The sequence below is a fragment of the Protopterus annectens genome, chromosome 2.part1, assembly GCF_019279795.1.
Source record: "Protopterus annectens isolate FY-2018-M chromosome 2.part1, PAN1.0, whole genome shotgun sequence".
Taxonomy (NCBI): Eukaryota; Metazoa; Chordata; order Ceratodontiformes; family Protopteridae; genus Protopterus; species Protopterus annectens.
Window position 1 is genome coordinate 262,874,789 of NC_056729.1, and position 27,482 is coordinate 262,902,270.

Sequence of the window (27,482 nt, forward strand, 5' to 3'; positions counted from 1 at the left end):
GTAGGCATCGTTATAATGACCTACAAGGAAGAAGAAGGATATACTCTGCCATTGGACTGAGAAATTTAGGACTAAGGACATCCCACACCTGTGTAAGTATCATCTACAGAGAATACTTGTAAGACCGAGAAAGTTGAATATAGGTAAGACTGGTATTCACAATGGTCTTCCGTTCTGTTCTGTTTTTTCCCGCAGGTGCCAGTAACTCTGATTTCAATGTCCAAACCCATGGGGCTAGATTGGTGAGGATGAGAGAAGCATGTGGTATGTATGCAGAAAAAGAGTACTGTTACTGTAGCATTAAAAACTAAATATAGCATTTTGCTATTTTATAGAGTTGTATCAAATTGAGCATGCATATCTCAACTGTAAAAGCAAGTATGCATGCATTTGTCTGTAGCACAAACCAAGAGTACCATGTTAGACATTAATCAGAGGTTGCATGTTCGAATACCACACTTCCAAACTATATAATACTGTTAATTCTTCAATAATATGTAAATTAAATGAAAACCTCTATACCAGCAGCACAAATGCCCCACTGTAATCTGTAATATGTATAACTGGAAAACACAAATGTGCAAGATATGCACATGTCAAGGATTACTTGCTGCAATCTGTAGTATAGTGTGCATCTGTTAGGAGGTGGTAGTCTTAATTGTAAAAGTTAAGACAATAGAGTCAAATAACTGTATTAATGCATTGTATGTGACATTTTTATTTTATTTTTATTTTATTTCATATTATTTATAAAAAAAAATTTGTATAATTTTTTTTTTAATTTTCTTTTATTTTATGATTTTTTTTATTTTATTTTTTAATTTTATTATGTGTCATTGAAATGTGTCCATGTCATCCATGTGTACCACATCACTAAATGCTCCAGAGCACAATGGGGTATGCCTGTCCCACAGGATCCGCCTGCCCCCCATCCACTGGCTCAAGCACTGATGCCCAGCACATATGTGAACCAACTTGGCAGCACTGCCTGTGCTGCCCCTGCACTACCTGTACCCTCAGGTAGTCTTGCCCCAGAGGCTGATCCAATGGTACCTTCGAGGAGCAGTGGTGGAGATGGTGATTTTATCACCCACACCGAGTTACCAGGAATGGTGCAGGGGTTGTGTGCTGCACTGTTGGTGCATGCCTACACCAGTTCTCCCTCATTTTGCAAAGTACTAGGAGGAAAATGAGACATCAAGCACTCCAGCCAGAGCTGGAGTGAAGTGACAGTGATGACAGTCCAGTGGGTGAGGACTTGATTCTCACTGTCACCCAGCTTGACAACCATGGGTTCAGGATGTCCCCACCCTCACCCCAATCATGGTGTTTTCCATCCTTTTGTGTCCATCACCATCCTTGTTTCTTGTCTTGTTTATCTTGTCTCAATTGCTCCTCACCTACCCAATGTACCTGACGCAGAAATACCTACATCCCTTCCCCAACATTCCGCTCTCTCTGAAATAAAAAATACATTTTTGTAGCCATTTTGGGCTAATTTTTATCTCTTTCATTTCCCTACTATAAAAAAATGCTTTTGCATGGTTTTGCGCACCGGGCAGTGCCGGTTAGCTATGGTTAAATTACTCCCGCTTCCACTAAGTCTCCTCTTCAGTTTTTCCCTTGAAACTAGTCTAACTCTCAACCTAAGCACTCAGAAAATATCTTACAGCCCAGCACTTGCTCAGACCTAACAGCAAGCACTAATATACCCTGACACTGATTGCCCAGCAGGGCAAGGCTCTTTATTCACCCCTCACCAACCAAGCAACTAAGCAGCTCACCCTACTATTCAGGCATGACCAAAGGGCAACTTCAGGTGCACTCTCCAGTCCAGCTGGTGAATCTGGGTATCTTGAGGCAATGTTAATACTGCCTCATGTACACAGACAACCCTCTCCTCCTACCACAAAACACTAACATATGCGAGAGATGCAATTATACAGCCAAACTGGAAGCTAAGCTGTCTCCACTCAAGACTGGAACAGACAGTCAAGAGGAGAAGGTTAACACCTGCACCACAACTCCAGCCACACACAGACCTACTAAAACAGCACTGGCAAAAAATGCACATAAATAGACAAAATCATACTCCGAGGCTCTAAATAAAAACCTGCAAAAGCATCAGAGACCTCCAAAGCAGACACCCAAACAACCTGCACTTCCCATCACAAACCAGACAACACATAAAACACAAAATCAGTGTGCCAAACAATCATAGCCCTTAAGGCGAAATAACATACCTAACACACCAGTAATAGGTGACTCTATAGTCAGGCACACTGACGTCCCACTCACTAGGGTGGACAAGCAGAAGGTTACTGTTAGCTGCCTGTCGGGACGCAGAATCTGCCACATAACACATGCAGTCACGTCACTCCAGAACAAATACAAATATGACTCTGTCATTGTTCATGCTGGTGTGAATGACCTGAAACATACCTCCCCGGACTACATGAAAAGAGACATGGAAGAGCTCTCTGATCATGTAGACCAAGCTGGTATGACCCTGACCCTGAGTAGCATCCTGCCCTCACCAATAATGTTACCTCAGTATAAAGAAAAAATTATCAATTTCAACAATTGGCTAAGCTTCTGGTGTCATTCAAAGAGAATCCAGTGTCTGTCAGCCTGGGATGACATGGTCGACAAGCCACTTTGCTTCGCAAGAGACGGCTTGCACCTGTCACCCCTAGGCTTTCAAATACTGGCCAAGCCTCTTGCTGCCCCCATAGTGCCTTTTTTAGGCAAAGCTCAAAAGTCAAACCCACCTACATAAACAGCACAATTAACAAAAAACTGAGGTTTATGCTACTCAATGCAAGGAGTTTAAATCTCAAAATGCACATGCTCAAAACACTCCTCAGTATGGAGAACGTCGACATCTGTGCAGTAACTGAAACCTGGTTCAAGGCTCCAGAGACCACCCCAGCACTACCAGGCTACAATGCATACCACATGTTTCGGCCACAGAACATACACAAAAGGAGGGGGTGTGTCCATATTCATCAAGGATACCTACACCTCCAGGTTAGTGGCGCAGCATGATACCTCTGAGATCATCCATGTGCAACTAACATCAGGCAAATCTGCAGTGCAAATTGTGACCTGCTACAGATCACCCTCCATGACCCAGGACCACCACTCCACTTTTCTGGAGACATTGGAAAACATGAAGGTCCTACCAAACACCCTGATATTGGGCGATTCCAATTACCCTACCATTCAGTGGGAAAACTACTCGAGTACAAATTCCCAGGCCCAGCGCTTCCTGGAATTCATCAACTCAAATGCCCTGGATCAGCTGGTAAACTCCCCTACCAGAGGTGAAAACATATTGGACCTGGTCATCACCAACATAGGCAGCATGTATTCCACACCGGAGGTCAACCCGTCACTGGTTAGATCAGACCATAAATTAATCACTCTGGATGTCCACACCCCGCCACCACCCCTAACTAAGGAAACCACAGTAAAAAACTTTTCTAAAGCAAATTTCACCTTAGTTAAAACAGAGGTGGTAAGTTTCACAGCCCCCACGCTGAAGGATAATGCTGCCCAAGATGCAGAAACCTTTACAAATGCACTCTGTGAGCACCTACAAGGATGCATGGATCATGCCATCCTTAGAAAAACCAAGACTCACTCCTCTAAGAGAAGGAAACCAGTTTGGTGGACCCCTACAATAAACAGGCTATACAATAGAAGGAGGAAATTAGTTCAGAAAAAAAGCAAATCCCAAGAAGGAAAGACATCCCTGATCAGTATCAGTAAGAAACTGAGGTCCCTCATGAAATCATTCAAGGCTAACTTCGAAAGAAAAATAGCCAAGGATTCAAAAGATAACCACATAACCTTCTTTAGCTATGTTAAGAATCTAACTGGCAACTCGCAGATATGCACTGAACTAGTGCAAAATAGCACAAAATATACTGAACCTACTGATATTGCCAACATCCTGGCAGATAGATTCAGTGCAAACTTCACCCTCCCTCACCTCCAAAAGGGCCCACAATACTGGAAAAGTGTAGTGTCCCAAAAATCACAGGCGCACAGGTGAAAACAGCCCTTTCAAAAGCCAAAAACACAGCGTCAATGGGGCCAGATGGTGTCCCAGGCTGCGTCTTGCACGAACTACAGAACGAACTAACCCTCCACCTAAGCACGCTGTTCAGCCTCAGCCTCTCCATAGGCTACGTGCCCATAGAATGGAGCACAGCAATGGTTATTCCTCTCCTCAAAGGAGGGGCCACAACTGACTGGTCTGCAAGGCTATGGAGCGCATCATCATGGAACTCATTAACAAAGACATTGGGAACCTCCAAACACTTGACCCGCGTTTATATCACGTTATTGAAAGATGAAAATAGTGAATGCTATTTCATCGAACCTAAAATATCTAAACCACATAATATCGAACATTCAGAACAGCAAATTTTTTCCTTGGGAAAAAATTCACTATTTTGAAACACATACACACAACACAAGCACACCTAAAAAACATCAATACACACATACACTTATAATCCTACAACTAACCCTACACTAAACTATACATACACTACTATCTATCCACTTACCTTAATCCAAACCCTAACCCTAAGGTCCGTCACTATCGCACACTCACCTAACCTGTGCCCTAACACTAACTCACTTAACCTGCCCCTAAACCTAATTCACCTAACCCGCGCCCTAACCCTAACTCACCTAACCCACACCCAAATCCTAACAACCATACAATTGCACACTTACCTGAACATGACCTGTAAATCTCCACCACAGCACTGAAAATAGCGAAGCCACAGAACCAGCCAACTGAATTCTTTCCCTAGGGAAGAATTCGGTGTTCTGCAGCTTCGTTATTTTTAGTGTTCGATTAAAACGGGTCAATATTAGAACATTCAAAGTTTTAAAACGTCGATGTTCTGATATAGACCCCTTGACCTGACCCAGTTCGGCTTTGTTAAGGGAAGATTATGCCTACTAAACCTGGTTGACTTCTTTGAGACAGTCACCAAGGCCATAGATGAGGGAAAGGTGTTTCACACAGCCTACCTTGACCTCGCCAAGGCTTTCGACACCATTCCCCACTCGGGTATTACAGAAAAACTCACCAGCCTGAACATAAACCCCTACGTCACAAGATGGGTTGCCAACTGGCTTACAGACAGAACTCACACGGTAAGAATAGTGGGCCCCAGGTTCAACTCTAAACCAGTCACAAGTGGTGTCCCACATGGCTCGGTCCTGGGACCCCTACTGTTCGGCATATACTTCTCAAAAGTACAGGCAAACACAGGAGGACTATGGCTAACCAAGTTTGCCAGTGACTACAAACTGGGAGCCATAATTGACTCTCCAGCTGACACGGACATCCTCCAAAAGGGCCTTACTGAGATGGACACCTGGTATCAAAGTCATGGCCTCAAGATAAATGCCAAAAAATGCATAGCCATCCCGTATGGGAAAAATAAAACACCTATGAATAACCACATAGGTGGCAGCCCCCTTAATACAGAAGAGGTAATAAGAGATCTGGGGACCAAGTAGATAGTAATCTCTCCTTTGACAATCATATTGCCAAAGTAGTTAGGAAATCCTTCTATGTGTCCCATTTAATTACTAAAGGGTTTGCATCTAGAAATAAAGAGGTTATAGTGCCCCTCTACTCGTCACTCATTAGACCCATCATAGAGTACAATGCCCCATTTGGGATGTACCTCACAAGACACTTTAATGGCTGGAAAGACCACAAAAGTAGCTCAACAAGAGGATTACTGGTCTCAAACATATGTCCTATGCAGCCCGACTGAAAAAACTCCGGCTGTACTCAGTGGCATATCGCTTACTCAGAGGTGATCTCTGCCTGATTTACAAAGCCATGCCTAACTCAGAATTGATGGACATGCTCCACCTAAAGAAATCCAAGTCACTGCGAGCCACGCGCTCTAGTGAGCTAAACCTCGCCACAACAATAAATAGAACATGCTGGAGGGATAGATTCCTGTCACAGAGACTCCCCATGCTTTGGAACAAAATTCCAAATTACATAGGTTCATAGGTAGGTAATAGGCTATCAGCCCTGGGGCCTATACAAGCCCAGCCAAAAAGGTACCCTGGCTTTTGCCACCCAAGAAAATTATTTTCCTGTGCCACTGTCGAGCATACCCACAGAGGTGATCCCCGGGGTGAATTTCCTATTTCCCATCCAATCATCAAGATTTTTCTTGAAGAGTGCTAATGAGGAGCTTTGTTTGATATAGACTGGTAGCTTATTCCAGAGTATGGGAAGTCTCTGGGACAGGAATCTATCCCTCCGGCATGTTCTGTTTATTTTGGTGACAAGGTTTAGGTCCCTAGTGTGTAGCTCGGAGGGACTGGGATTTCTTTAAGTGGAGCATGTCCAACAGCTCTGGGTTTGACATAGCTTTCTATGTTAGGCAGAGACCACCTCTGAGTAGGCGATATGTGACGGAGTAAAGCTGGAGTTTTTTGAGATGGTCTGCGTAGGGCATCTGTTTAAGGTCGGTAATCCTCTTTGTGAGGTATTTCTGTGGCCTTTCCAGTTGTTGTAGATGTCTTGTGAGGTACATACCAAAAAGGGCATTGTACTCTATAATGGGTCTAAGGAGTGATGAGTAGAGGGGAACAATGACCTCTTTTTTTCTGGATGAGAATCCTTTTGTGATGAGGTGTGCCACATAGAAGGATTTCCTGACTACTGTGGTGATGTGATTATCAAAGCAGAGACTACTGTCCACCTGTATCCTAAGGTCTCTTATCACACTTTCGGTGTTAAGTATACTACCGCCTATGTTGTAGTTCATGAGTACAGAGTTTTTACCAAAGGGGATGACAATGCACTTTTTGGCATTGAACTTGAGGCCATGGCTTTGACACCAGGCATCTGTCTCAGTGAGGCCCTTTTGTAGGTTGCCCACATCATTAAGAGTTTCGATTATGGCTCCTAGTTTGCAGTCATCTGTGAACTTCATTAGCCAAAGACCTTCTGTGTTAGCCTGTACTTCAGAGAAGTAGATACCATACAGGAGAGGACACAGGACTGAACCCTGTGGTACTCCACTTGTCACTGGTCTGAAGTCGGATTTGGAGTCTGCTACTTTCACAGTGTGGGTTCTGTCAGTGAGCCAGTTGGCAAACCATTTTGTGACATAGGGATTTATGCCTAGTTTACTGAGTTTATTTATAATTCCAGAGTGGGGGATGGTGTCGAAAGCCTTGGCAAGATCTAGATAGGTTGTGTGAACCACCTTACCCTTGTCAACGGCTTTGGTGACTGCTTCAAAGAAGTCTATCAGGTTTAGTAGACATGATCTGCCTTTGACAAACCCAAACTGGGTGGGGCCCAGAGTTTGGAGATTACCAATGTCTTTGTTTATAAGTTCCAAGATGATACATTCCATGGCCTTGCAGATGAGGCTCATCAGGCTAATGGGGTGGTAGTTCCTAGGGACTGTGGTTGCTCCCCCCTTGTGGAATGGGATAACTGTCACTGTGCGCCATTCAGCAGGCACAAAACCTGAGGTGAGGCTATGATTGAACATGGTATTTAGGTGGAGTGCCAGTTCGTTCTGTATTTCATGTAGAATGCAGCCTGGGATGTTGTCTGGTCCCATGGATGCTGTGTTCTTGGCTTTGGAGAGTGGTTTTTACCTGTGCAGCCATGATTACAGGAACTTTGCATTCATCCGGTATAGAGATGGGCTCTTAAGGGGGTGAGAGGCGGGTAAAGTTAGCACTGAACCTATCTGCCAGGATGTTGGCAATATCAGTTGGGTCTGTATATTTAGTTCCATTGCACTGTAACTCAGAGCAGATCTGAGTGTTGCCATTGAGATTCTTGACATAGCTATAGAATGCTTTGTGGTTGTCTTTAGAATCAGTGGCGATTTTGTTTTTGTAACTAGATTTGGAGGATTTTATCAGGGATTGCAGCTTCTTACTGAGGCTGACAAGGGAGTTCCTCCACTCATGGGATTTTACTCTCTTTTACAACAGTTTCTTCCTTCTGTTGTACAGTTTGTTTATGGCAGGGCACCACCAGATTGGCTTCCTTTTTTTGGAGGATAGCATCTTGGTTCTGATTGGGATAGTAGGATTCAGTAGTCATAACTGTATTGTCCATCTGCATGGGTGTCATAAAGTTCACTACTTCTGTCTTAAGAAGCATGAAGTTGGCTTTGGAGAAATATTTTACCATGGTTTCTTTAATGGGGGGTGGGGGCAGGATATGGATATCTAGGGTAATTAGCTTATGGTCGGATCAGACCAATGAGGTGTTGACCTCAGGTGTGGAACACCGGTCATTCATGTTGGTAATGACTAGATCTAGGATATTGTTGCCCCTGGGGTGTGGATAAGTTGATCCAGGGCATTGAAGTTTATGAATTCCAGAAAGCATTGAGCGAAGGAGTTAGTACATGAGTAGTTTTCCCAGTTAATGGTGTGGTAGTTGAAATCACCCAGTATTAGGGTGTTTGGTTGAACCCTAATATTTTCCAGTACATCAAGAAAAGAGGAGTGGGAATCCTGGGGCATGGTAGGTGATCTGTAGCAAGCTACAATTTGGATTGCAGTTTTGCCCAGAGCTAGTTGCACTTGCATAACCTCGGCTACATTATGCTGAGCAACTAGCCTGGAGGTGTGGATATTCTTAATGAATATGGACACAGCTCCACTTTTGGTCATCAGGCAGAGCCCCTCACTAACACTTTTCAAGAGAAACCCTGACGAGTGGATGGGTAACAGAAAATACACCCCTAAGATCACTTCATTGGCTCTGCTTGACAGAGGATCAGTTAATTAGTCAATGGGGCAGCGAAAGCTGACACACTCTGGCTAGGCTTATAAATGCCCTCGGGCAGATAACCTAGTACCTACCTATGAACCTATTAACCTAAATGAGCACCTGTCCCACAAAAAAAATCATCCCATACATAGCTCTCCATTTCACACATGTGTCTTCTTCACACACTTGATTCAATCCAGTTGGCTATATAACATGATTGTGTTGTGGTCAGCCCTCTCTCTGGAGGTGACAGTCCAAATTCAGCTAATATTTCACACATATGTTCAGTTTACACTGTTAAAGAAATGGATAGCTATGGTTCTTTCCTACCTCCATCCTGCACATTCCTGTCCAGCTTTCCCTTTGTTCTTTCCCCTGCTTGCTCTCCATTTCACCACTTTCCTATCTGTCCCATTTTAACACCTTTTATCTGGTCAAAAATCGAATCACACACACCACACATAAGTTGTTGGAGAAGCAATGAATCTATTCACTTTTTGGGCTCCAAGTTTGTGTGAAGGTGTGCATCATGCAGCAATTGTGAGCTGGGTGAGCTGCGGCAAACAGGTGTGGTTACCCCCATGCAATACTGCTTAACAGTGCTGCACTATGCCAACACACAGAAACACATCTCTATGCACAATTTATATCATAGTATTATCACTCTGTAATGTAAAGTATTTTAAAATATTACAGACACCTATATTCAAACTCAGTATCATCTGGTCCAAAAAAGGAATGTATCAATGCATTAGCACATGCTGCCACAGAGTCAGTTAAACAGCAGATGCATTTCTTAGCCTCAATAGTAACTGTCAGACTTTAGCAATGAGGATTGCATTTGTGCACTGCTTAGCTACACAGAAACATGTATCTCATATGCATATGCACTTTGCTAAGCATTGTGCAAAACCTCGACTTGCCGCACTATGAACATGTACATATTATGCTATATTACTGCTGTTTACTGTCCATTTCCTGTGTATGATATGAAATTACATGTGGAAACATTACAAACTGAGGGCTCTATCTAACAATATGTCACATATTTTCAATATATCCATGTGTTGACACCACCCCCCCAGAAAACTGCAACCCCGGAGCATTAATGCTCTTGATGATGTCTCTTCTTGCTTTTTGTAACTTTAGATGTGCAGACTTTATTTACTATCATTCCTAATACTGAGGCAAAGATTTTATTATATTACTTTTGTTAGATAATAGTGATTATTCTAATGGTATGAGCCATGTGATTTGCCTACTTTTGGATGTTACATTGGAGAATAATGTGTTCATTTTTGACAGCAATTCTTATTTACAGAAATCAGGATTTGCTATGGGTACTATCTGCGCCCATAGTTATGCTAGTTTGGTGATAGTGCAGTGGGAGTCTGAATATGTTTTAAGTACTCATGTTTATACTTCTAGTATTAAATTTTACTGTAGGTTCGTGGATGATATATGTATGTTGTGGGGAGGTTCTTTCGAACATTTAAATGATTTTATACAGTATTTAGAATCCAGCACCAATTTTCTTAAACGTACAGCACCGTGATCATTGTATAACATAGACTTTCTTGATGTACGTTTGATTAAGAAAAATGAGGGCCATATAGATACCACCTTATTTAAGAAACCTTGCTGAAGGAATGGAATACTGCACCATAGTAGTATGCATCCTACATATGTTTATTCCAACACTATTAAGGGAAAATCAATGAGAATATATGGCACTGGTTGGTCTGCACAAGGACCTTCTGCGTAGGGGTTACTTGAAAAAAAAACTTGATAAGTCCTTAAGTGCAGTTAATGTCAGGTATGAGGCATGTCCCTATTCTTCTTCCTCTAGAAGGGTGCCTAAACAAAAGCGGCATTTTAGTAATAGCAATAAGTTTATTTTTACTTACTCAGTGATGTTAAAAATGTATGTGACATCATTAGAAAAAATTTGCTTATTCTTATAACTGGCACTAATATTAAGAAAGCGTTAGGTGATAAACCTTGTTTTGTATTCAGAAATAATGTTTCTTTGATAAGATATCTTTGTTATAGTTCTAGTAACATTGATGCATGGAACAGGCTTTTGTCAGATAGACTCGGTACCTTTCCCTGCAATCATTGTAGAGCCTGCAGTTTTATTTCTAAAGAGAGATGTTTTATTCATCCAATAACTAGTAAAATATTTATCCCTAGATTCTATGCAGATTGTGTTAGCTGTAACTTGATTTATCTTGCAACCTGCAATAGTTATGGTAGTTTCTATATTGGAAAAACTACACACTCCTTTAAGGAGCATATTTTAAAACATATTGGATGTATACGTAGGTGTGATGTTTCCAATGCACTTGCATTATTGCTGAATATAAGAATCACAGATTTTCTTTTAGGGTACTGCAAAAGATTTATGGTAGTGTACATTTAGCTGATTTTAATAATAAAGTGGAAATGGCAGCAATGATATGGATTGTAGCCCTACAGTCACATAGAGAGCCAGAGCTGAATGTACAGTATTTGTCCCTTTAAAAACTGTATTGAAGGCTCAGATTGTTGATTTTAATTAATTGTTCATTTTTATTGATTGGACTTTAGTTGTAGTTTTTGCATAATTGTATTTAAACTTGTGTTATATGGCTTGGTTTTGTGGTCTGAATAAGCAGAGTGCTCCGTGAAAGCACTCACCAACAATAAAAGTTTTTTCCTTTGATTTTATCCTCCTTGTTGGTTCGTACTATGATTTTTGTTTTCTCTTTGTAAGTTTCCATTAGTACTACCTTTTAGCCAAGAGGTTTGGTTTGTTTTTGTTTTATAGATTCTATTAGCTCAGCTACCATTTAATGTGGTTCCCTTCATTATCCCAGGCAGTGCACTACAGACAGCTGGTAGAGTTTTCGAATCCTTATGTATTATGAGAAGACTGTAGAAAAAGGGTTTAGAGGCGAAGGATCCAGTAGCAACTAATAACGTTGATCAGTTGTAAAGACTATATTATTGCACTCAATAAGAATGTGTCTATCCATATATTAAAATTATTGCAAGTTAGTCTTATATTAAAATTGCCACTTGAAAGAGATGTCAAGCTTCTTCAAGGTAATAAAGGTAAGCAATCATGGCTACCACTGTCCTGCCTTCTGCTGATGATGTTATGGCATCTTCAGTACAGCAGCAATGCAGATGGAGTGGTACATATTCAGAAAATAAATTAAAGAAATCTAAATGAAACTATGGGCATTTATAAAAATGGTGGTATTATTTATAAATCTGTCAACAAACAGATAAGAAAGTTATCATATGTTATCCACTGGTATCCGAATTCTCTGAATGTACTCCTGACAGAAGAGGGTACAAATAATCCAGCATTACAAAAAAATAGGAAAAGAAGAGCAGGTTTAAATTAATAATTCTTATAAAGTTGTCTGAAGAGAACAGAATCACAAACAGTATCAGTCAGATGTGCCATATGAAACACATTTTGTTAATGCATCTTTGCATATAAACTATTTCATATTTTAACTAACCATTTACATACATCTGTGTACTGACACTAACAGAAAGGTTAAATGTTTGTTCAAGAAAGGAATCATCCCAAGCAAAGTGATCTTTCATTTGCAACTTGAACTGTTTTATGAGCTTTTACTTGCAACATGCAAACATTTTGATGTACGTATTTATATTGCAGATATCAGAGAAGGAGCAAAAGGGGGCCCTATAAAAGAAGAAACGATGCAAAGCAACGCGTATCGAAGGCATCTGGTACTTCTAAGTATTTAATATATTCAGCATCAACAGTTAACTTGTTTCTGAATTTAAAATCAGGATGTTCTAATACATTTTAATGAGTTTTCAGTATAGCACAAATGAAACATAAAAAAATGTAACAGTAATGTATCACCTTGTGGTATTACACAGCAGTTTGTATTTCACTGAAATTAAAAATGGTATAACATATGTTACTTCCAATTACTTATTTTGACAGTAGCAATGAAACAATAAGCTATTTGGTGTGTATGACTAAAGAAAATAATAGTCATTAAAGTGGTTCTGAGATGGTAGAAACACCACAATTTTAACAACACAGGTCAGTGCTCTATGTAGCCAGCCATTAGCTAAAAAAGTGATACTTTTGTAATGTAACTATGATAAATATTTCATGAGAAGATTATTAAACATTACTAGATTAGATTTTCCTTAATCTTTCCACCAGTTCGGAATGTGTTGACATATGCCCCCTTAAAACTACAAGAGAGGCATACCTGTAAGCCTGCTTGTCCTAAGCTGAGCATCGGTGGGCAGAATAGCTTTGGCTATTTAAGATGAGCACTGCAAGTCTACTTTCAGTTTCAGCAGTGGCTCACAGGAGCTGATCCTCTAAACGTGGGACATAAGCATGTCAAGTCATTTGAAGCCATCTATAAGCAACCATATCGTGGGTAGGTCCTAAAAGGAGTTTTGTTACTTTACGTAAGTTTAAATAAAAAAAGTTAAAGGAATGCTGCGTGTAATTTTTGGAAAGAACTGGGGATTTCCACTGGTCTAATTTTTTGCACAATTTTTGGTCAGGTGCTTGATGTCAGTTTGCAGGTTTCAGGGTCAAAAGTAAAGGCTGTCAGTCTTACTGCAATCTTTACTGAATTCCTTCTGAAATTAGAGCTGCTGTCTCCTGGATCATCACTGGGAAAGGGACTTTGAGAATCAGAGCAGCTAAAGCAAAATAACATACTGACACATACATGTACATATGGCTGTTTCATTCAGTTTAACCTGTTAGTAGCATGTTTTTACGTCTAGTTGTGTTTTAAACAATATATGGTAAAGACTGATTTCTAACACCTTATATGCTCACCTACATTGCACTTACATTAGAAAATTGTTACTGGTTAAATGAGATAGCTGCTACAGGGAAACAGATTTTTCTTAGCTTCAGTCAGGAAATGTGAATCCATTTGGTTTCAACAGTTTCCTGCGATGCTTTCTGAAGATTTCATGCATTGATAGATGGAATAGTATATCTCATTGAAATGGCAGGAAACCTTTTGCTGTGGGTAGTATTACTAAAGTTAAGTTTTTGGGGGTTTTAATGGAGGTTTTTTTTTCGTATTTTCTTAAAAGTTTTGGTGCTTCACCAGTATCTCAGACTTTAGGTTGTAGTTGGCATAGGCAAGTGTTTAGAGTATCGTTTATTGTGGGGAGAGATTGATATATTTTTTGGAAGTGATTATTTAGCAACAAGATAAGGTGGGCATTCGTGTTGGGTCTGCATTAATACGTAGCTAAGTTTTTTGTGTTAGAAGTGAAACAGGCTGATGATCTGTAACATGATATGGAAGGTGTGGTGGGATTGTTGTTATTTATAAGTCTAATCCTACAAGAATGGTGTTATGTTAGTATGTGTCACTTCAGGTGCTGTTTAGTGAGGTAGTTTGTCAAATGATCTTTTGGTAACATTCTAGAATCCCCGCAGCAGCATTGCCATTAGAATGGCTTTTTGGAACCATCTGTTGGAATTACTGATGACTGTTTTATGTCCAGATACATCTGCATTACTCTGAGTATACAGCAACAAGCACTGAATACTGTAGTGTAAAAAATAAAAAAAGGACTTTTACCCTTGTTTATCTACAGGCATCATCAGAGTTGAAAGTGCTAAGTCAGTTACATGTTTTAAAGTCGTAGTAAACTTGTTTTAAGTGTCTGGTATTAGCAGTGGGTTAGTGATTTTTTTTAATTTTAGCTTATATGGGCGAGTTCTGGTTTGACAGTTTTGACTGATTTCAGTTAATATTTGTTATTTTTATCTGTGTAATTAAAACATATATATAAAATAAACTTTAACATAGATATACATAAAAATATGAATTAAAATTAATATTATAATAAATAATAATGAAATATTATACAATGACTGGCCATTAATATTTGAAAATGAGAACACTGACTGGGCTGACCAATCAGCGTGCCCATTGTAAATCTAAGCATATACCAATGGAAAAAAGTCCAGTCACCTGGACTTTTTTTTCTATTGTATATACTGTAACTTTTAATTTTTTTTTATAAAAATAAATAAATAAAATCAGAAATCCAGTTTCTGGACATACAAGAGAGACAAGACGGAGAAAATGCTAGGAAAATCAGGTACGTTATTCAAAACTAAAGACAAGTACCTGATTTTCCTTGTATTTCCTCCATTCTATTTCCTACCCCTAAGGAGACCTTCTTTATTCTGTTGCTTCCTTTCCAAAGTACTAATGTACTGGGTATGCATGGGAACGCAAGTCCCATACGCATGCACAGTACATCGAAAAAAAGCAACAGGATATGTTGTAGAAGCAGAAAGACACCACAGTGCCATTATACAAATACATTATTTAAGAAAAGTAAGTAATTTTTTTCTTAAATAACATCATTGAATAATAGCAATAACTGACTCCATAATGTGGTATATTAAGATTTACCCATGGTTGGCTTTATTTAATTACTCGGGCTTCGCCCTCATGATTAACCACACCATCCGTGGGTAAATCTTAATATACCACACCAACATCGTCAGCTATAGCTATAATATATATGTTTTGAAGTCATTGGTACTAAATTATTAATTTCTGCACAGCATAGTAATTAGGACTGGTGTATGACTTTGTAACAAAGTTTAATTAAGGTGTCCTTATTTCTCATGTTTAACAATTATATTTTGATTTTCAGGCTCCTCAGCCCTACAGATTCTCAAAGACAAGTGGCCGCGGATAACGCAAGAGGTACAAGAGTTAGAAGAGGTTCAGATACATGATCAGGTTCCACTGGGAAGGAAATGTAGCATGCCTATAGCCTATAGTGGAAGATGAGGCAGTATCAGGGTCCAACTCCCTCATTAAAAAAAAAAAAGAGCAGAAGAAGGGCTCAGAAAGACATTGCAAACTCTGTTTAGGATCCATCTTCTTTAAGGGATGGGTTGGCTGGCTACAAAGGTAATAAGAAAGCTGGGAAACTTAAGCCAAATGCTTCTGATAGGGGTCAGTCAGTGGAGGAATATCGTGATGAGTTTAGCAAGTCTCTTCCAGAAGAGAGCAGGGCAAAAGTCACATGGCTTTGGAAAGGGGATTGGGTTCAATGCCCACACAGGCTGATTGGCTATCCCGCAGAGTCTCACCATGACCAGTTTCCTCTCTACCTTTAGGAATACAGCAGTCAGAGCCCCCAGTGAAATGAAGGATCTGGTTTCAACTGACCTTGAACTCAACATCACCCAATTTTTAACACACATGAAGGTTTTAAATCCTATGTCACCTACTGGCTTAGTCCTCAAAAAGAAGGCGGGTGAATTTAGATTGATTCATCACTTTTCTCACCCAGCTGGGTCATCTGTCAATGACTTCATTGACAAGGAGCAATCTTAATCTGCAGTACTTATCTTTGGAACATGTGGTTCAAACAGTTTCAAGTTTCAACAACCCATGGTTCAGCAAATTAGACATTCAATCAGCCTTTTAACTGCTTCCAACAAGACAGGAAGAATGGCCTTTATTAGGCTTTTAGCTGGATGGGAAGCTTTATTTTAATAATGGGATGTTCTGCAGCCTGTGCCACCTTTGAAGTATTTAACATGGCAGTTTATTGGTGCTGGCAACACAGAGCACCATATCAATCAGCAATTCATTACTTGGATGATTTTCTGATAGTTGGAGAGGATAAAGCAGAGGCAGTAGAAGGGATGTCATTATATATGGACATGCACACCTCCTTGGGTGTTCCTTTGGCAGAGGATACATTGGAAGGTCCCTCTCAAAAACTGGCATTTCTACATTTGGTCAAAGTTACTTCTAAGTCCTTTAACCTCCCAAAGACAAGCTGGATCGTCTCAAGTCCATAGCCAGGACATTTCTAGGGGCCGACTAAGTTAAGTTAGCTAATGTTATGCAGGTGCTTAGACTGTTAAACTTTACATGCAGGATTATTGCCTCACACAGAACTTTTCTTTGGGCAATTTCAAATTTGCTAAAAGGTAACAAACCCAAGCATTACAAGGTGAGAATAACTCACAGTGTTAAGGAGGACCTCCGTTTATGGTTTAGCTTTTTGAATCAGTAAAACAGAGTAGCTTTCTGGCAATCACAGTAGGTGTTTTTCAGTGAGTTTCAACTATTCACCAATGCTGCAGCTGGAGTTAGGATGGGAGGGTGTGTCCATGATAGCTGGTTTGCTGCCAAATGGCCTAATTCCTGGTCCATAAACAGGAAGAAAGATATTGCCTTTTTTAGAGATTTTTCCAATATGGGTGGCTGCTCTGGTTTAGAAAGAGTGTTTGAGGAACTGTAGAGTGTCTTTTTGTTCAGATAACCTGGCAGTAGTTCACACGTGAACAAGTGTTCCTTCAAGTCCAGATGAGTGCAATCAGTGATTAGGCTCCTGATACTGCTGGGTTTGCAAATCAGTTTAACATTGTCAAACATACATGTTCCTGGCTGCAAAACTGGCTTAGCGGACAGTTTTTCACATTTTCAGGTTTCAGCAGTTGGCACGGGATGCAAAGCCACTTGGTAACTTCATTCCCCCAGAAATCTGTTTGATTGGAGAAGGGTAGCCATATCATTGGTGTCAGATTCTTGGGCCAGGAATACAAAGATAGCATATTCATCATCAATTCAATCCTTCAAAGTTTTTTTTATAAAGCTTTGCCTGTAAGTCAGAGGATGTGGGATTTATCACTGCTCATCCAGTCCCTAGTACACCGATGCTGCAGGGGTGATGCGTCTAACATTAGGATTCATTTGCAGCTTTAGGGTGGCTAAGCCTAGTTCTGGGGTATATGGATTATTCAGGCCACAGGTTATTATACAGAATGATTAAAGGTTTGCTGAATGTTAAAGGGGCCTGTAAGGATAATAGAAAGCCGATTGGCCAGCACCTACTAACTGTTACTGTTAGAGGTTTGTTTATTTTAGCAGCAGATTTCTATTCATTTGGCATGTGGGCAGCTTTGTTCTCTTGCCTTTATGTGGGTGGTTTCTGGCATGTGACAATGAACTTTTGTAGTCTTTATGTTGGGAAGGGGTCTATATTATGTGATTGAAGAGTCTACTCTTCGAACCCATAATAATCGAAAAATACACAGCGAACGCTGTAAACTGCGAATGGCCACGTCTGCGAATTTTTTCCTCAGGAAAAAATTCAGTTGGCCATTATCAGGAATTGCCTTTTTCTTCAATGTAGAGTGATCTTGGAGTTGGTATATTTAGTTGGGGGGGTGTGGGGGGCACAGCCCCCCACTTGATTAGTGTTTTAAAGCTTTTTTTTTTTTTTATGACCACATGAATTTTTTTCCCAAAGGAAAAATTTGCAGACTTGGCCATTCATGGTTTACAGTGTTCGCTGTATATCTGTCAATTATTATGTGTTCGAAGAGTAGACTCTTTGATCACATAATATAGACCCATTGGGAAGATGTGGTCATTCCTAATGACTTCATAATGATTTGGATGGGGAAGCCTAAGACTGATCAATTGGGGAAGGGCCACCAGGTCTGCTTAGCTAGAGGAAGAACCCAGATCATCTGCCCTGTCTGCTGTTCAGTATGTTTAGAAGGCTACTTTCCAAACAAGAAAAAAACAGTATTAGTTTTTAAGTTGCAGACCTGTAGGCAGATAAAAGTGTGTGATACTTATTCTGCACTGGTTAAAGCCCTTACCTGCCAAGTTATAAATTTGCAAGGATATTCATCTTATTCCTTTCAGATAGGCCACACATCTGATCTGGCAGTAGAAGACCATTAACTTCAAGTATTGGAAAGGAAAGGGAGGTGGGTTTCTGATACCGTTTTATATTATATAATGAATTAACACAATGAATTTGGACTACAGGAAAGGAATTTATCTGGATTTTGGACTACTCTTTCATCAGAAGAACAGCCTTACAAGCTCTAATACCTCCAGTTAGTCATGTTGGCTCACTTGAACGTAATAATTGGTCAGGTCAGTGTTTTGGTTTTTCCAGGCTTTCTTGGTATCATCTTTGGGAAGTGTGGCACCGAATATTTGCCCATTGAAGCTTAACTCGGGCTTTAATGATTCATTTAGGGGGTAATGATTTAGTGGTGGCCCCTAAGAGGATTTTTCTGGCAAGAATTTTGTCTGACCTTTGGAAGCACCATACATTGTACCCTCAAATTGTTGTATTTTGGTCTGCAGTAGTACCTAGACTTCACAGGATTGGAGCAAGGAAGGAGGCAGCTATAGAAAACTCCAGATGCTTTATAAACCATAGAGTGGTTCATGCATCCAGTCAAGTCGAATTCCAGCTGGTAAACCATAACAATTTTACAAACCAAATAAAGACTTTTATGACTCAGATGGAGTGCATCTGAATAATTTAGGTTATGATTTATTCAACGTAAACATTTCTCTAGTAGTTGAGAATTATTTCAGCACTACAATTACCTGGGAGTTTTAGTGCTTTACACAGTTATGGCTCATGGGGGTTGCTCTAGGGGGGCACAGCATGATTATGTCATCTAGTTGATGCCTTGTGGATTTACTCCCCTATCCCCTCCCCCTCGGTTGCTTCTCAGCGAGCTCTTTGTGTGGGCAGTATATTTTTCAAATTTAAACCCTGGACAAGGCAAGCGGTGGTGATGACGAGAGGCTACCCCTTAAATTTAATTATTAAACAGGTCCAATGCAGCTTGTGGTATGTACGCACCTGGACCCTTCAATAATGAGCCAGAAAGGGTTTGAATGTGCCAACCGGCTCAAGGTGGGATTTTGCAATGTGTTTGGGTACAAAGTTAATTTTATTGTATTAACAGTGTTTTTTTTTAATAAATGGTCACAAGTGTTGGTATGGTTATTTCTCAGCTCAGAAGACAAGTATAGACTGCACAGTCTATAGGTCTGTGCATTTGCAGTAACAGTGATGTCTGCAGTATGGAAGGCATGTGCCAAAGTAATGGTTGTACATAAGAATGCTTATACTAAATTTCTTTCACGACATACATTTTCTGTTTATTGTGTCTATGGTTAAAGAATCACTACCACATTTGATAAGATTGCAGTCAGTATAAAAAGCAATTACTCCAGCTATTTGGTGGTTTCTGTTTATTTACTATTAATTTTTTTCAAACATTAATCTGCAGATCTGTAGGAAGACTTGTAGATACCTGCAGACATCTCATTATAAGAGAGCGTGTTGATTATGCATCAATGAATGAAACATAATAGCTTTATATTCATTGCTAAGGTAAGATGAAGGATCTGATTTCTGCATATTAGGCAGACAGTCTTTGATATGCACATTAATTTTCTGCTGTCAGTTTCAGTGTGGGTGACTCTGAATGTCAGAAGCCTGACAGCCTATAAAACAATTTTTTCCATAAGGTCTGTCCAACTTAATACAACTTTAAATTATATTAATTCAATTCTGTCTTTAGCGCGAGTCTTTTATTTGTAACATGTACATGGAATGTTATATGTTTTATTTAAACCTGCTATGTGCCTAGGATTGATCTTATTAAATTAGCTGTGACTGACTGATTGCTTGATTCATTCACTGACTGACACCAATGACTGACCCAACAAGCTCCTATTGAGTTTTATACTTAGTGCATTAAAGGAATTCCCCATTCTCCATTTCTTTCACCTTCCTTTGTAGTACTTATAGATGTGAACATAAACGTGTGGCCCAGTATTGATTATGCACTGGCTGATACCAAGTGCTTGTATTACAGGTGAATAATATTAATCTTTTCTGACCTATGCCTGATAATACTGAGAATCTAAACAGCCGAAAAGTAGTAGAAATAAAACCAATACCTCATTCATTCCGAAGGATTTGTTATGAAGTTTCTATACTGGAAGTTCAGGAAGGTTTACCACTTGCCAGAGGGCAGGAAAGATTTTATTTATTTTATATGAAATATGATGTACTATATACATTAGATGTTGTGATGCAGCAGTAATATTGAAATGTCTTGCCTATGCTATAAGGATACTATGGGGAAATTAAACATATGGTTTATACAATAGTTGGTTTTCAGAACTTGACGTCTATAATGCTACTGTACTATTTTTATGACCATGCTACATTAGGTACGTATGCTGGGTCCCCTTTAGTTTAACTAGAGGCATTTACTATATTCTTCTTTTCACTGTACTTGAAAAGCACGTTATATAAGAACTATTTTAATGTTCATAGCTGCTTATAATCCATGTAGTAGGTCTGACTAATGGACAAGTAAAACTAATTGAACAATTTAGAGTACAGTAACCAACTTTTATGTGCAATAAATTATCTTGATAAAGTAAATCAAACAGCCATTATGCACAAAATGTAGGCCGGGGCCCAGACTGTGAATAGTCAGACAGTCTATGCCTTTATGTTTAGATAAGCTCAGTGTTGAAGTACTTTTCAGTTGCAGCATGATTTCTGTGATAAAGTATTGTTAGCATGCCTTCTAAAAGCAACAATGAAGCAAAAAAGAGCAAGAGAACTGGAGGTAGAAGCAAAACTCTGAAAATGTGAGAAGGACCTCCTAGTGTTTACTTGTTTTTGGTCAGAGCTAAGTTGTTTGAGCTTTTTTTTTTTTTGCATAGCTTGTTATCTCAGAGCACTAACACACTTAGCACCAGTGTTATTTCCAGGTCAGTTCTTCTCTAGATAAACATCTGAAAAGGCTGTTCTGCACTGTAATCCTTAAAGTTCTGCTGTTAAATTTGGCTGTTTTTGATGAAGATTTTGCACTTTAAACCTGATTTTTAGGTGTTATTGCTGATACATTCCAAGTGTTTGCTGGGCTGTATCTACATCCAGCTAAAATGTATATTTTCTGCTGAGGATTGAACTGCACTTAAGCTGAAAATGTGTTAGTGCTGTATCACTAATCTTTGTATTAACTGCTGTGACCTTGTTCTTGGTTTGAAATGGTGAGTGCCCTGGACTCTTGCCATGGCCATTTTCTTTGAATTCCTGGACTTTCGGTTTGGCTTCTAACCTTATTTTATTTACCTTTTTTGCACTCTGAATGGCCCCAGACTGTGTTTTTACATTAGGAAGTCTTTGGTATGCTCCCTAGTGCGGCAGTAGAGGAGTGCCAGGTCACTTCTGAGCTAGGATTCACTGTTTGAAACTTCCAAGTGCCCACTTGCTATTGTCCAGAGGGCTAATTTGTTTGATTATGCTTTGTTAGTCATTGCATTTGACATTGCTCATCACTCAGTGGTAGCTGGCAGTGTTGTGTGTGGATACAAACACCTAGAACTGAAAATTTTCCTATACAACTACCTGTCTAATTTCTTAACCACTAGCTGTGCATTGAGCATCTGGTCTGTGCACTGAGCAGCTACTCTGTGCACTGAACAGCTACTCTGGGCACTGAGGAGCTACTCTTTGCACTGAGTAGCTAGTCTGTGCACTGAGGGGCTAGTTTGCTTGCTGAGAAGCTCCCACCCCTCAATCTTGACCATAGGCATTTTTTAGACAGTCTTGATAGTAATCTACACACTTTAGAACCAAGCTAGTCAGATGTGAACCTATCTTGTACTACCCCCTGTAGAATAAGCAACTAGGAGCCATAGCCCTGGGTTTGTACTTCCCTCCTATCTCAGCTGCCGGCTTGGTGGACATGGGTATCCAGATGCAATGTAACAATTGCCACATGTGCACTGGCAACCACCTAATTCTCAAACATACAAATAAGGTATGTGAGAGATGTAGTTATACAATGTCACTGGAAGCAAGGATCTCAAATACAAGCATGTACATTACCAAATAGTTGTCAGGAGCACACACAAAACACCCACCTCACATAGTACAGACCAGTCACAACGACCCATATATTCAGTGTCTTGTAAATATAATCTCTCCAAAACACAAAGACCTCCCGGACACTGTACACACAAAAAAGTCCTCCACAACCTCAAAAACACTCCACAAAAACAGCACCCTCCAAGACACATACTGCCACAACCCATGGTGTCTCAACCCCTAAGCACATAAGGTTTACCACTACTCAACCCAGCATTCTGGTCATAGGGGACTTCATAGTGAGATGCACAGAGATCTCACTCACCAGGCTAAGCAAAGAGAGAATCACAAGATCCCAGTCACCAGAATCACAAGATCCCAGTCACCAGGCTAAGCAAAGAGAGAATTACAAGATCCCCGTCCCCAGCTTAAGCAAAGAGAGAATCACAAGATCCCAGTCCCCAGGCTAAGCAAAGAGAGAATCACAAGATTCCCGTCCCCAGGCTAAGCAAAGAGAGAATCGCAGTCAGTAGTCTGTCCGGGGTCAGGATCCATCATATCATTCAAACACTCAAGGTCACTTAACTCCAAGTACAAGTATGACTTGGTCATAGTCCACATGGGTGTTAACAATCCAAGATGTACCTCCCTGAACAATATGAAGAGAGAAATGACTGAGCTCTCGTAGTATGTGTCCCAGGCTGGTATAAACCTATCATGAGTAGCAACCTACCTTCTCCTATGATAATGCCACAATACAAACAAAACATAATTTACTTCAACTTGACAGTAAGAGTATTGTCAGCGCATACCAACCAAGTAGTCTCCACAACTGGTGTAAAATAGGTGTTCCAATTGCATGTAGAATATCTCCAAGAACCGCGACACCAGTTGTAAAACAAACTTTTATTGGAACAATAAGCTTTTACCTAGGCTTCGTCCGTAACGACGAACTTCATCAGAATGCATCATCACATTATTTAAACCAGTTTAAATATAGGCAGCTACACCCAAAAGTTTAATTAATAAATTAACAAATGATGTGTGACTCATAATTACTAACAAAACAAATTAACAAACTGAATTCATCCACAACTAAAAAACGCTAAAACAATCTACTTGTAAACATGATCCTATATAAAAATACTATTGAGTGTATGACTTACGCTAATTTATGATAATAATATTATATTAATATATTAACGAATGAATTTGAATGCATTGATAGCATACATTGTAAAATTATATGTTTATATATAAAAAGCAAACTAATGATATAAATACTATGTTAATATACTAACAGATAAATTTAAAATAATTAATGACGTACATTGTAAAATTATATATTTTAGGTGTATAAATTGTGTAAAATATATATTTTTGTTGTGTGTAAAATTGTTACATATATATTGTGCTATTTCCATAGATGTTTAACACCAATATAAAAAATATATATAATATAATATATGTATATATAACCATCGGTCCCATATTGTTCGACAATTGTCTAAGATGACCGGGTTGGTATAATGATGTTATATTGTGGTTTGTGGCGATATTACATATAATTCCACTAACTCTTACACTTTTTTCCTTTAATTCTATTGATCTTCAATAGGGGTGTAATAGTGTGATACTCATTTAAGCCTGGTATACTGTATGCATCCAAGTAAATTTGCCATGTTAATTCTTTAAAGTCCAAATCATACTTTGTAACCATCCCTTGCTGATCATAAATAATATGTTGAATAATACAAAATTTAAACTTATGTTGAGCATTACTTTAAATATGTCTAGCCAAAGCATTAGTTGTTCTGGAATGTTGAATGTCTAATAAATGTTCTTTCACTCTATCTCTAAAGTGCCTACTGTTTTTTTCGACGTAAAAGGCTTTGCAGTTTTGACATAATGCAAGATAGACCACATTGGAGGTATAGCAGTTAAAGTGTCCATTAATTTTAATGTTACAAGAATTCGCAACTATGTTGGCCCCTGTACAATGAATATGTGTACACACAGTACATCTCCCGCATTTAAAATTCCCTTTTAATCTAGTACTGTATCTTTCATTGGTATTGTTATTCTGTTCAAATTTGTCCTTAAATGACACATCTTTCCTATAAACAAATTTAATCTGTCCATTAAACTGTTGTCCCCAAATATTGTCTCTAACCAAAATCTTCCAATTTCTTTTTATAATCGTTTCAATAATTTGAAAACTATCATTAAATGTTGTTATATATAAAGGTATGTTATTCTGATTAGATTCATTATCTGAGACACTTGCATTACAGCTATTTGTGGAAAAACCATAGTGAAGTATTGCCTGATATATCCCATCCTGTCTTTTACTTGTCACTTCTTGAAGTATTTTTTCACAAAGTTGTTCAGGATAACCTCTATTATGGAATAATTTTGACATATAAATTAGTTCATCCATAAATTCCCGATCGTCACTCACCATTCTTGCCGCCCTGACCATCTGCCCTTTAACTATGGCCCTCTTCTGATGGTCAGGGTGCCAGCTTTCATAATGTAGATATGAGTTTGAAAACGTTGGTTTCCTATATATATTTGATTTTAATCGATTTTCGCTTTTATTGTATGACAATTTAATGTCCAAATAGTTGATTATATCCTGACTTATTTGATGGGTAAACTTCAAAAATCTAACAGTAGTGTTAATATACTTAAGAAAAGAATTCAAAGTTCTTTGGTCATCGTCCCAGATAATAAAAATATTGTCCAGGTATCTGGTGTATATCATAATATGCCTACGATATTTGGTTTTAAATACGTAGTTATTTTCCCAATAGCTCATAATGAGGTTGGCATACATTGGGGCACAAGGGGCCCCCATTGCCACACCATTAGTTTGTTGGTAATGGTTACCCTCATAGAGCAAAAAATTATTATGCAAAACAATATCCATCAGATTAACCAACATATTGATTTTATCCTGTTCATATAAATGAGTCTCAAATAGATGTTCCTCCAACCATATAAGTCCTATGTCATGTGGTATGGTTGTGAATAAATTACATACATCCACTGTTACAAATTGATATCCATCTTTCATATTAAATTCCTTTAATCTGCTCAAAAAATCCCATGAATCTTTGGTAATGTATGGAAATTTCAACATAGCATCTTTAAAGTGTTGATCCAAAAATTGACTAATAAAATAAGTTTTACATCTCCTTCCGTCAACAATTGGTCTAAATTGCAAGTTATTCAACCCCTTATGAATCTTGGGTATACCAAAAATTCCACTAATAACAGGATTATCATTCTTTAAATATTCGTATTCAGTCTCAGAAATTTCCCCCTGGAACAACATATCACTCAATTGTAAATCTATCTTTTTAAAAGCAATGTTAATTTCATTTCTACTAACTTCAGTGTATGGGTCACTTAATAACATATTGGTCATGTAAGAAATATAATCACTTTTGTCTGTAATAACCATTCCATTGCCCTTATCTGGCCTCATTATTCTGATGTCCCTCGTATTACATATTTCATTAAGTATAATTTGTTCTTCTTTGGTTATATTGGAGTGTATATTTTTCTTATAAGTTGTATAAAAATTCCTCATATCAGTTTCACTTAACTTTTCGAAAATGGCCACATTGTCATTCAGGGAGGGATTAAACAAACTAGGTTTACTGAATTTGTTCTTGTCATGTTTGTTGTTATTTACAATACTATTTTGAAAATAAACCTGTAGATTCAATTTTCGGCTAAACAACTTTAAATCCAACACTGATTCTACCAAATTTCCTTTTTTACATGGGACAAAATTAAAACCTGTTGAGAACAAGTTCACCTGTTGTTCATTGATGGGTATTTTAGAGTAATTAAATAGTTTGAAGTCTCCCTTGGTGTTGGTTATAACAGTGGGATTACTTAAAAATGTATTTTCAAATATATTTAATACATTATTTGTTTCATTGTGACATTCATTGTCCATAGTGTATTCACACTTATTGTCCTCAATCTGTTGTTCAAAGTAATTGTCTGGATTACAATCAATAAAAAAATTGACATAATTAATATTATTATTTTCAATGCAAGGGGTTACTTGTTCGGATTCAAAATTACATCCTCCAACAGCATTGCTTATAAGATCCAATGGTACTCCATCACCATCAATTGTACCAAATACATTATTGTCAGGATTATAACATTCGTGAATACTTAGATTCAGAAGGCTATCATTTACTGTGACATTTTGACTATATTGCCTAAATTCATCACCACTTACACCTAAATTATTAACATTTCTATCCAAAACAACATCATGGTCTCCAAAGCAGACACCCAAGCAACTGCCATCTCAAGACATAAGACATGCAACACATAGTTCTCAAAGTCAGTGTGCTAAACAGTCACAGCCCTTAAGGCCAAACACAATGCCAGACACACTTGTTATAGGTGACTCCATAGTCAGACACACTGACGTCCCACTCACCAGACTGAACAAGGAAAAGATCACAGTAAGCTGCCTGTCAGGCGCTAGAATCCGCCACATAACACAAGCACTCAGGTCACTCCACAGCAAGTACAAGTATGACTCAGTCATTGTCCATGCCGGTGTGAACGACCTAAGACATACCTCCCTGGACTACATGAAAAGAGACATAGAGGAGCTCTCAGATTATGTAGCCTAGGCCGGTATGACCCTGACCCTGAGCAGCATCCTACCCTCACCAAGAATGATGCCACAATACAGAGACAAAATGATCAGCTTTAATAATTGGCTTAATTACTGGTGTCATTCTAAGGGGATCCAATGTCTGTCTGCCTGGGATGACATGCTTGACAAGCCACGCTGCTTCACAAGGGACGGCTTGCACCTGTCACCCCTGGGCTTCCGGATATTGGCAAAGGCTCTTGCCACCCCATAGTGCCTTTTTTAGGCAAGGCTCAAATGATAAACCTACCG

At 39.0% G+C, this 27,482-nt stretch overlaps 1 protein-coding gene across 1 annotated transcript in view; it reads left to right on the forward strand.

Annotated features, from left to right (window-relative positions):
• BANK1 (B cell scaffold protein with ankyrin repeats 1) overlaps positions 1 to 27,482 on the forward strand; it is a 1,951,135-nt gene that overhangs the window by 1,834,665 nt on the left and 88,988 nt on the right. The window contains exon 14 of the mRNA XM_044063440.1: positions 12,486 to 12,559. Within this exon, the coding sequence (XP_043919375.1) occupies positions 12,486 to 12,559 (74 nt within the window). The remainder of the gene's footprint in view (positions 1 to 12,485; positions 12,560 to 27,482) is intronic.